The 12,072-nt window shown below is 49.2% G+C and overlaps 1 protein-coding gene across 6 annotated transcripts in view; it reads right to left on the reverse strand.

Moving 5' to 3' along the window:
• Positions 1–594: 594 nt before the first annotated feature.
• SYT6 (synaptotagmin 6) overlaps positions 595–12,072 on the reverse strand; it is a 123,598-nt gene continuing 112,120 nt past the window's right edge. For 4 of the 6 annotated variants that reach the window (XM_019730367.2, XM_074318428.1, XM_074318429.1 and 1 more), the window contains 3 exons: positions 8,750–8,921; positions 7,399–7,549; positions 595–2,174 (listed from right to left, as the gene is read on the reverse strand). In XM_019730367.2, coding sequence (XP_019585926.1) covers positions 2,103–2,174; positions 7,399–7,549; positions 8,750–8,921 — 395 coding nt within the window. In that variant the 3' untranslated portion in view covers positions 595–2,102. Of the gene's footprint in view, positions 2,175–3,798; positions 3,879–7,398; positions 7,550–8,749; positions 8,922–12,072 lie in introns of all 6 variants that reach the window. The other 2 variants (XR_002137257.2, XR_002137258.2) reach the window with 2 other exon arrangements.

Consider the following 12,072-nt stretch of genomic DNA (forward strand, 5'->3'; position numbering starts at 1 on the left):
CAGAAGAGGAATGTCTGAGAAATGTAACTAGTCCATGATTCACTGATCACACTCTCTTCTCCAAAAACTGAGTGTGGTCATGCTCGCCTGCCTGAGGGTTTGAAGATGACAGCTGCACAAGAACGTTGAGCTCACTTCTGGAAGAATTTCTTCGCACTAATTTTTGGGCTCCTTATAACCCAGGAAACTCAATTGTCCCCTTCATAGATGCAGGACACACAGCACTTCCTTGGTCATTGAGGTGGCCATCTGGGTGGGGTCAGTCAAGAAAAGTGCAGTTGATGTCCTGGTGTGAGTCTTGCCATGACCTTGGATTTTTTCTTGCTCTCGAGAGACTATCTAGCCTCTGGACTGCCTAAGAAGGCTATTGATCACAAGACATCTGGGGAGAAAACTTGTTTTTATGCCAATGGCACAACTGCCCGTAGGCTAAGGCTCAATACAGGGTGAAGTTGGGGTTTATCTACATTTCCTTTTCCAAGCTGGAAACTTCTTTTGTCACAACATCCTGTCACCTCACGCCCAACACGGTCATTTTTAGGACTGGAAGAAACTGTCCAAAGTTATATCAGAAAAGAAACCTGATAACTTGCCTTAAAATGAAAGTTACTTTATTGAGTTGCATCTCCTAAAGCATGTGACATATATAAAGAGTAAGACACAGGGTGTGTGAATAGCTTTTGCGTTCTTGACCTTCCATCGTTGAAAGAAGGGGTTCTTAGGCAGACTTGCCTCTCGCAAGTCACACGCGCAGCTCTGGAAATTAGCATTGTCTGGTTACAAATGGAAGTGGAAACTCACCTCCACACATTTACCAGGGCTATACAGACGGATGAGCAAATCAACCTACTTAGAGGGGGTTAGTGGGAAGAGCACTATTAACTCAATAGAAATGCACTATTACAATACAGAATAGTTTAAACATTTTTTTTTCCACTAAACTGTATTTGGCCTAAGGTAGAAAGCTAAAGGAAAAAAACAAAAACAAAAAACCCTTCATTACCACTGAAACAAACACACACTGAAGTACTTAGTAATTTATAGAACTAAAGTGTAAGATGAATATTGTCCCAGCATCAAGGGAGGCTGACACAGGCTTAAGCTGACTGCATTTCTATAAACATGGACTCTAACGGTTACTTGGATTTCAAAACTCCCCACTCAGAACAGAACATTTCATCTGGGTTTTTCTTTGATCCATGTAGGCATTTGAAACAACTGTTTGATACTTTGTGGGGATTAGAAAGCCATGTGTAATGCAGAAATCATTCTGGAACGCGAACGCGTGTACTTCCCTTTTCTTTGCCATGAAGGTTACTTTTGAGAACAAAGATCATGTTTTCCAAACAAATACGGCCATGAATTGTGAGGCGCAAGAAAACAGACGGCATGTTTGGTTTCAGCAGAATCGTTCCTAAAGAAAGTGACTAAATTCTCCTGGGGAATCAAGACATTTTCAAATTATGAAGGAAGTCACTGCGGAAGGGGAGCGAGGAACCCTGCACGACCCACTGAAAAAAGTTCACAGACACCACAGGGCGCTCGTGATTTCAACATGCGACCTGCTTATGTCACATCAGCGAAGAGCCTCAAAGAGTCACAATCAGCCTTGGAAAGGCTCTTGGACTGGTTTGTACCATTCCTGCAGGCCACGGAGAAAGCAGCCATAGCTCCAGCCTCCTTCCTTCTTCTCCAGGGTAGTAGAGCTCGGTGGAGACACAAAATTGCAGAATTTCAAACCCCCTCCCCCACCCAAAGACAACTATGTCACATTGTATTTTGTTGAACCAGCTTCTGGGCTGTCTACGCTTTTGTTTTTTCCCCCTCTCCCCGTACTTTTTTTTTGTTTTTTTTCTTCTTTTTTTCTTGACGGCAGATCCATAAAAAGTTGAAAACCACAAAAAAACATCACCGTGGGAGACAGAAAAGACGAAGACAGATCTGACCACACAAGTGTCTCAGCCATGGCCTACACAGGAGCAGTTAAAACTGCAGTGAGCAATGTGCTGCCGGCCGCTGCACAACACTGTTTAGACGGTTGAACGATTGAACAAGTGCAAAAAGAACGGTGCTGAGCCCCGACTGTTGCTTGGCCGTGCCGCTCATGGTGTCGGAGGCGGCTTTGGAGAGGGACTCGAGCTCTCGCTGTCTAAGCTGGCAGCTCGGCCCTGCCACTGTGGGGAGGAGAAGAAGCCAGTTATCGATCGCCAGGGGAATTTATAGTTCAACTTCCAAACTTATCTGGCCCATGCACTGAATGTACCTTTCCCAGCTTCTCGTAAGCTTTCTTGAATTTTGCTGTCAGCCATGCAAAAACGTACAGAAAACAGGTTTAGGTCTTCTAGTTGGCAATACCTGATTTTTAAAAAAGATACTGTGGAGATAATTAAAGCTTTCTTCCGTGTGTGTGTGTGTGTGTGTGTGTGTGTGTGTGTGTGTGTGTATTGTAATGAGATATGGTGACTGGGCCATTTCTGAGTGCTTCCGCCATTTTTCACACTGAAAACCGGATTATGTAAGCAGTGAAAGAAGCAATGTGCAGAGTAGACACCCTTACTGCCAAGAGCCCACGATCATGAATTATTAGCTATTTGTCTGGGAGCTGTTAGTACAGCTCAAAATCTGATATTGCTTTAGCTCTGGGCTCTGGTCTTCAGTCCGAATGCTTCTTAGGGGCGTTCATACTGCACCTGTGAAGAGGTAGGAGGTGCCAGGTGAGGCAGCCCCTCCCCCTTTCAGGTGCCTCCACCTTTGCTCTCCTCAGCTCTCCTGCTGCCTGCTCTCAGCCCGGCCCTCATCCCTCTGAAAGTGGGCACTGCAGTGAGGCATAACGGAGTGAAGGATAGGGCCGAGGATGGATGGACCCACGCTTGGACCGTTCAACCCTTCTTTAAACTGAAAAGCCAGTCAGTCACAGCTGGGGCAATGTTTTCTGGGCAAGGAGCTGACCCTGGGGGTGTTCTTGACCCATTTGGGGGCTCTAGGACTTCAAAGAGAGTCAGTGTCCACTGCTCACGCCATCCTTTTTGTGAGCTAAGGAGACCCAGTACTCTCCTAGGTGCCCACGGGACAAGGCTCGAGAGAGAGAGAGAGAGAGAGAGAGAGAGATATTAGGGGGTCAAGATGACCTTTCTGAACCCGAAGTGCAGCCCCTCCTACTTCTCGTGAGCTTCAGGGGTCTCCACGGTGGGGTGTGGGGCTGAATAGAAGCTACACCACGCATTTGTTCAGGTGTGAGGGTGGGGTGGGAAGGGACACAGGTCTCCCCTCAACACAGCTATTTCTAGACAAAGCCGAACCACCTAAGGAATAGACCATTTGCCACCCCGCATCTCCTGTGGAGGAGATGGGAAACTCACCACGCTGAGGACAGCCTTCCTGCTCTAGTTCTAAGGAAAGCCTCTGCTATCCTTCCCCAGGCTCAGTGCTTCTGGTCCCTCAGCATTCCCTGTTCAGGCCACCCTGCGGATCTTTACAACTAACCACAGGCCGGAAAACCAGGTATGGACGACTGCCATTATATGACTTAGACCTGAGCAATCTTAGCATGCCAGACCCGGAGGCAGGCCTGGGGAGATGGTCCAGTCAAAACTCTTGTCCTTGCAGATAAGAAAACAAAGATACAGAGACATCAAGACACAGCTAGCAAGGGGCAGAGCCAGGATCCGAAACCAGGTCTCCTAACTCCCAACTCAGGGCTCTTTCCACGCCACCCTGCTGCCATCTTGGCATCTGGCCACACCAGGGGAAGAAGAAGACACGAAATGTAATAGACACCTAACCTCTTTGGGTCCATACCAAGTACTTACTCCTAACTCCAGGCGGTAGTCTCTCTGCTTGCAGCATCCACGTGAATGCAATCACAACCGAGGGTTTCCCTGGTGAGATAGTTCAGATAAATAAATGCCTCGCTGTGGAGCCCACTGTGAATTCTGACTCAAGTGTTTAACCAGAAGGTGACATAGGACCATTACTAATGCTGTCACTTAACAGACCTTCGTTGTAGACGTTCTACTTTTTCTGTTACAACCTTTAATGTTGGTAAAAGGTACACTGTAATTACTGCCCTCTCCCCTGGGTTATCATGCCACTTACACAATCTGATTGATAGGTCCATTCAGAGGAGAAAAAAACAAAATGGCTATACAGAGTACCTGTTTTTCTTTATATAACAGCCTAAAGAGAAGGCATATGAAGCATAATTGTTTATCCAGGACAAATGAAGAAGGCCCACGGGCTCCCCTGCTAACCCCTAATGTTTCCTATGACGATAAACACAGGGAGGAAGGAGATGGGGTTCGTGGACAGTGGGAAGGTGAGTGATTCCAGGGGAGCTTATCACGGTGGCTGTGAAAAAGCAGAGAACTGGTCCCCGGCACACAGGAAGATGGTTGTTGCAGGGTGGCTGCGTTCCAGTAAGATCTTTTACTGTTCTGAAATGGGTCACGTTCCAACAGAGCTCTCAAATCTCTGGCAGGTGATCTGAAGTTGGCCCTTCAGAATAAAACCCTTTGGAGAAGGTCGCTGACCAACGTGGGCTGTGTGTGTGGTGACAGAGATGACAAGTAACACGGGGCAGCAACACCGAGAGGGAAAGGGGCACAGCCGCTGCCACGGAAGGACGCTCCCCGTGGCTTAATCAATTTGTATTCATGGAAATATCCCAGCAGGGAAAAACATCTTTCAGTTAATTTGTTCTCCTCAACCTTATTTAAAAACCCCAAACACGCGGCCAAGTATGGTGCCCTCTGTTCTCATTAACAAAAAAGAAATGATCACAGCACTTGAAACTCTTGTAAAAAAGGTGCAATATAAACACAGAGTGCTTTACAAATACGATGGCATTTATCTTCCCGGGAGCTGGAGAGTAAGATTTCTTCATGTATTATACAAATAGGGAAAACATGTTCCAGCAGCAAGACTCTTGCTCAAGGTCCAGAACAGGACGGAAAAGAAGGCAGGATGTGAGCTCTAAGGATAATTGAGATGACTGTTCAAATACAATGCATCCCATGAATACAAAGAACATCTACTTAATATTAGCCTGGTGGGTTGTTTGATGCATTTTTATAAAGATACTTAAACGGTGGGTGCTAAAGGTGTAGATAATGAATTTTACACACATCTGTACTGAGGAAATCCTAAATTGCCAACACGCATGTCATTTTCAGCTTCTTCAGACAGAGCTGATGAGCTGAGCAGAAAATGGTAGGCTAGTGAGTGGGGGAGGGGCAGTCTTGGAAGCCTGGGGTTCGAAGTCAGGAAAGAAGCAAAACCCAAAGGATATAAATCAATTTATTCTCCTTTCGTTTTCTATGTACTGTTACTTTCCTTTACCGTTTCATCAAATATTCATTTTCAAGGGCTTGATGCTACTTTATCTTTCTTTTGCAGTCTGGACGAGTGAGCCAGACTCACTAAAGAAACAGGATTTGGAATCAATTATTTGGCTTAATTAGATGGTATTCATCACGAAGGAGAGTGTTCAGGGGCCGAGTCTTACCATCTCCCTGCTGTCGGCACCCACCCCCAACCCCAGCGGCCGCTGGTCGGTTACTTCCAGTTTGTGTGGACAGCCCAGTGATGGGTTTTCGCAGATCCAAGATTAGAAAGGGGGTGCAAGGTGCCAGCTCCCCAGTCCAGTCATCGTTTAGGGTCACAGCTGTCTAGAATAGCAGACATGGGAGGTGCCCAACCCCTCATTTGACTGACCAGCCAACCGAAGACCAGAGTGGGACAGCGAGTTGTCTGAGGCCACACAGCCCCTCCGAGGCCTCTCGGCTCCTATTCCATGCCCCTGCACCTAAACCGTCCTGCACATGGTAGTATATTCTATTCTTAAATATCGCCAAAGGATATTAAAAAGGGAAAGAGGCACGGCACCATGAGGTACATTCAGAGAGGCGCCAGATATTGTCTCCAGGTAGTCTAGAGTTCTGCTGGGTAGCTGCTGCTTGTGTAGGTGGAGGCCGGTTGTGGTACCTCACCCACACTCGTGCAGAGAGAGCCTTCTGGAAAATAGTGGGCAAAGGCTCCCTAGGGGCTAGGAGCCAGACAGCTAAGGGACTGGCCTCACTCCTGAGAGCTCCGCAGTTGTGGTGAAACCACACGGCCACCACAAGATGGAAACGGGAGGCCTCAGATCGACAGGAACTTAGCATCTGTGCCTCACTCCTCCTGGGGGCTCACAGGTCTCACCGCAGGAGCTGTGCAAAGCCACATGCCTACCTGGGGAGTTAAATCAATTAGCCTGGCTCCGTGGAGGCTTCTCTCCCCCAGGATTCCACGAGTCCAAACCCCTCAGCTCTCTGTCTCTCTCGAGACACCTCACACTGCTAGAAACAGGTGGACACGGGCTTGTCCCCCCTGAGAAGGAGAGGGAGTCGGCAGGTCCTCTGCGTTTGCTGTCCACACCTTTCCACCTTTCCTGTGTGGTGACTCTGCTTGAAAGCTGAGGGGCCATGTGGTGGCTTTACATTTTTATCGGTAGATTTTCCAATTGTATACAGCTCTCTAGCTTACTGGGCCAGGAGCCTGTTAAGAGGAGTGATCGATCCCCTGGCTTTCCAGGAGAGGGACTGGAGTATGAGATATTCAAAATGAGGTTGAAAGCATGCCTGGCCACGGCTACGTCCCAACGCATTTGAGAATAAGCAGGCCTGAGGCCCATAAAGGTGATAAATCACAGGAGTCCGGTGGAGGTGGGACAGACTATACATGTCACTGGAAGGGACATTTTCCTCGCAATTGAGAGAGAAATGACTGGCTCAAGGTTATACAGCAAGTCAGGAGGGACCAAGTCTGGAGCATGCGTCTCGGGACCCCCTCACACAGTGTACTGTCCATCACGTCTCTGTTAGAACCCGGCCAGAAAGTGTGACGCCTTGAAGCCCAGCTTTCTTTTCCAACAACGGTGAGAAGCAGCGTGCAGGAAAGCAGGCTCTGCTCTCTGGTGATCTCCCTCCACGTAGTGAAAACTGCCCTGACTGCCCGGCTGGAGCCTCAGGGAACTCACTGCTCCAACAGGGGTAGAATTTCTTGCCAAGTTCTGATCTCACCCCCTTTGGCGCCTTCTCCCCAAGGACTGCCTTGGCCCAGGGGCTTGGTGAAAGCATTACGGACTTGGCCTGGGGAGGGGAGGGGGGCGCTGCTGGGAAGGCCTCCTCCAAGTTTCTATTTTCCGTTTAGAATTCAGTATTGCTTTTGAGATGCTCAACACCAGAGGAGTTTTGTCAGGTGGCTTCCCACCGTCTTCCTCCTTTTCCTCCCTGCCTGTTACACTGGGGGAGAAGCACATGGCCCCCGCACCCCCCCGGGGAAGGACCCACAAAGGCAAGGCCTTGCAGCAGCCGACAGCCATGCAGCAAACATGCCAAGACCAAGTGTGACCTCACCCACCTCTTTGAAGGATTTCTTTACCTCCACCAAGGAGTGCCAGTGTGCGATGGGCTTCCGTGGGTAGGCCAGCATCTCGTTCCAGTGGTCTCTGCCCAGGCCCTCGGCACTGATCCCCACGCTGCAGACGCCTATGATCTCATTGTGACCCACTCTGAGGGAGAGACCAAGGGCCGGCATTGGGGACCAGACATGCTCTCAGAAAGGGAGTTCTCGGGGTCTGGGACTCTGCCCAGCGGGGCTAACTCAGAACACTGAGCTCTGAACACAGATGCTTGGCAGGGCCACAGGATGCCAGCGGTGTGACGCCTTGTCCAGCCAGCCTCCTTGGGTAGACACTGGACACAGACGGATGAGCAAAAGGTTAGAAACTCGCTTGGAGTCTCGGGAAATGGTGGGCAGATGGCCTGCTTTGGGGAGTCGGAGAATTTAAGTCTCTTCCCTCACTTGACTTGGCTCGCACATCCCACCCACACTTGAGACATCAGCTTTTGGAAATAAATCAGCCTACTCTGAGCACCATTTCTCCACGCCCCCAGTGGCTGGGATGTGATTTACTCACTCAGCAAGAACATCAATCATCTCTCAGATGTGTTCACCGAGCACCTACTATGCCCAAGAACTTGTCCTAAAAATCCTGGACTGAGACTTTGCTGCATGGTTTCCTTCCCCTTCAGCTAAAGTGCCAAGTGGAGAGAGGAGTCACAGTGGTTAGAGCAGTCAGAAAACATTTTTGAGCCGGTCTTGATGGAAGAGCAGGGTTTGGATGAGTGGGAGGGAAGAAATCTATCCAAAAAAGGAAAAATCAAGGATGGACCTGCTGGGTCCAGATTATGGAAGGCATGGAGAATTCAGGGGAAGAGCCTGGACAAACGGAGTCATTGATGGTCCTTGGGAAGGACTGGTCCAGGAAGAAACTGGACTTTTATTAGGAAGGTATGCCTTTAGCAGGTTGGCTGGATTGAGGCAGGGCGTGACAGAGGCAGAGGTCATCAGGGCGCTGCACCACCATCCCCGCCCAGGAGTGGAGGCAGCAGCAGAAATGGAGAGTACGGAGAGGCATTTTAAAGGACAGATGACGGGACTTCATAGCACTTGGTGCCAGATGGAGGAACTGGAATAGTCTGGGGTAATTTCAGGGAAGCTAGTGGGTGGAGCTGCCCTGGTGGAAATGGAGCATCTGGGAAGTGAAGCTGGAGCTTCTGCTTTGGGGAACCCATGCTCTTCCTCAAACTCCTGTGCTCTCCTTGGGTGGAGTCAGATTTGAGGACCCCCCCCACAATGAACCACGAGGTCCAAGGTCAAGGAGCCCTGCACTGCATCAGAGAGGGGTGAGGGGGGGACCCGTACCTACCGGTCATAGTCCATCACTGAGATGAGCAGGCTGACTTGGTCCATGTTCTCCGGAGGGATGTCAAAGATGATGGCCTCATTGTAGACGGGATTGAGAGTGTTCTTCTTTATGGTGGTTTTCTTCTTCTTCAGTCTCCGCCCATCACAAAGCAGGGACACTTTGACATATGGATCTGTGCCGACGGGGGCCGTGGGAAGGGGAGGGAAGGGAGTGTGGTAAACACATGTCCTCCAACATCACTGGCAAGAGAAGGACAGAAGCCCCAGACCTCCTGGCGCTCATCAGATGGTATCCGCAGGTCGCGAAAATAAGTCAGCCACCTTGTATTTATGTAGCACACCTGTCTCTGAGGACGCTGTGCTTAATAAACAGAGTCTTTAACGACCTCAGGGTTCTTGGGAGAGCGCTTAATGGGCTTGCACTAATGGGGACGCAGACCCGACACCTCCCCATAGGTGTGCCGTTTCATGCCCTAAATCTCAGCTCCATGAGGGGCGCTGGCTTCAAAGGGTGGTGAAACTGAACAAACACCTTTCACTTACTTGGCGTCCTTCTCTCTGGGTACAAAGGACCTGGGGGACAAGGGGTTGTCAGCATTATTAATCAAAGGATAGGGAGTTTAAAATAGAATTCGATGACCCCCAAGGAAGAGCAATGCGTCAGAGTAATTGAATAGTGGCAATCAGTGCTGCTCGAGTCCTCCCCGCCTGACAAAAGGATGATGGGTCCCATTGTCCCCACAAGCTCATTTCCACCTGGCTCCAAGAAGGGGAGTAGTGGCCTTGCTCTCTGCTTCCCCGGGAGTCATTTCCTCCCCACAGTGGAGGAGGAGGCCTGATATTCCGGGCAACCGGTTGACATTTCATTTCTCAGTGGGATCTTGGATTCTCTCCATCCCACGAGAAGACATCTTTTTACTGAACGTCCCCGGGCCTCCCATCTTTGTCTCTTCTTTAGTTTTCTGAATGGGTATTTCCTGGTCATTTTTGTACCCTGAAATTTTCTACTCATCCAAGTGAAGTGACGCCTATTGTATCGCATAGCGCAGGTGTCTCGGTCACCATCATAATTGTTATTTACGCTGCACAGCTCAAGAAGTGGGAGGGCTATTCATAGGTAAGAACAGCTTCTGAGACTCCAATGTGCTGAGACACCGTCTTGCCCAGAAGCCGGGGCTCCTGTGAATCTGTCAGGAGGTGGGGGCCGAGCAGCTGCTCCCAAGTTCCTCAGTTCACAGGCATATGGGTCTGTCTCCCGGGCACCCTAGCACCCCGCGTGCTCTCTGGGTATCATTTGGGTCACAGCTGTGGCACACAGCTATGGGGGAGCTAGAGAGAACCGTGACACCTGATCAGAAACTCCAAGCCTTAAAGGGATTTCCATAGACACCCAAATGAGCCACTGACTAACCAATGTGACAGCGGCATCTGTGCCTTTACCATGGGGACTGGGTTTATGGAGGAATTGAGAGACCGTGAGGTGTTTAATCAGTCTGCGATCCCTGAGGACCCATTTGAAAGGGCCCTCTCTCGGGAGGATTTTCAGTGAAAAGGAAGGAGGCATTCAGAGAACCGCTTGGGACCGCTTTTTGGTTCTGCAGGCTCCATTCCCTATGGATATGCCTGGGATAGAGTTCAGGTCTAAGCGGAAGCAGGGAAGCTGGCGCCCAGACCTGTCGTTAACGTGGCAACTTCTAAACTCTTGACGGGGGTGTACTGCTTTGGAAAGTGTCTTCAGGCTGAGACTGCTCTTGTGCTGCCTCAACCCCTGTCACTCCTGTTTCCATGCACTTCCACGGCAGACCAAATTCCCATGTCACTGGGCTTGGAAAAATATGGCAGAGCCACCTGTCCCATGGGCCACTAAACAAATGCCTTATTACATGACTGAGAGACTCTCAGCTTCCTTCCCCAACCCTATTCACTGCTATGAGGCATATCCAGTTTATAGAATCCAGTGGGCATGCTTCCCTTTGCAGGAACCAATGATCTCACCATCCTCCTAGAGGCTATTCCCTAGGGTTCTCTGAGGCAAAACTTTGCGGGTTTTAGTAGAACGCTGGCTCCAGGCGACCTCTGAGATCCTGTCTTCTCTAACAGACTGTGCTGTTCTATGCAGCTGAGGGTGGGGGCACGAAGCCCAGCAGCGTATTTCAGTCACATTGCCAGACAGCCACCATGATTGGGTATTTAGTATGTGCGGGCTCTGTGCTAGGAGAGCTACCTACCTCGTGTCATTTCAATTTCAATTTCATCCCTGTTTTCTAGATAGAGAAATTGAGGTTTAGAGAGATGAAGAAACCTGCCTAAGCGTTGCACCCTCGTCTGTCTAACTCCAAAGCTCACATTTTAACCACAAAACTCAGAGCAGTACAGACCTTGGGTGGGTCTACCCACGTACCATCTCTTTGTGGAATCCTGATCCTTATTATCATTTTGTATTATCTTTATTGTGATGTTCCCAGGACATAGGCTTAGAGAACTGACTCACAGCCAGTTTAGATGCAGGAGAGTGGGAAGATCTTGGTTTTAGAGGTCAACACCACATAAATCAAGAACAAAGAATACGCTCCATTCACTCCCTAGTTTAGTCAAACCTCAAAGCCGTCTGGGCCGACGGGAACATCAAACTCATCCTCAAAAACAGGAGATGGAGTTTGAGAGGCGCCTGGCATGTATGCTTCCCATGCATCACCCTCTGACAAGGTTCCTTATGCTAGAAATTCATTCATTCATTCACTCATTCATTCATTCATTCATTCATTCATTCAATCATTCATTCAATACACATTTATTCAATGCTTAATGTGCTCTATGCACTGTTCCAGACACTTGATTATATCAGTGAACAAAACAGACAGAAATCCCTGACAAAAAGACGACCCCTGAATTTTCAGAATCACGCTGAGATTTAACACCAGATTCCAAACTCAGGTAGAAAAGAGGGGCAATTGTGAGAGGGAGGTTAGAGCTTAGCACGAGAAAAATCTCTGGCTCCCAACCCTCTGTGGCGAAACAGCCTTAATGATTATCTCAGCAGCTTCACCACGAGCTCTCTCCCCAGCACCTCAATTTAATTACACGGGAGAAGAGAGTGTGGGGACTTGGGCAGCAAAATCCTATTTCTCTCCGCAGCCTTGAGGGTCCTCAGTGAATTTCTGTCCTTGGCACGCACTTATTTTGATATTAAAATGAAATCTACGTTGGCTGTATTTTTGAAGGGAGCTGACTTACTTCTGCCTAAGAGCTTTGCACGTGTCGGCAAAGGTTCCTAAGCTCTTCCCCACGTCCCAGTGTGTGGTGGTACCTTCAGAGGGAGGGGAG

The sequence above is a fragment of the Rhinolophus sinicus genome, linkage group LG14 (assembly GCF_036562045.2).
Source record: "Rhinolophus sinicus isolate RSC01 linkage group LG14, ASM3656204v1, whole genome shotgun sequence".
In the NCBI taxonomy this organism is placed as follows: domain Eukaryota; kingdom Metazoa; phylum Chordata; class Mammalia; order Chiroptera; family Rhinolophidae; genus Rhinolophus; species Rhinolophus sinicus.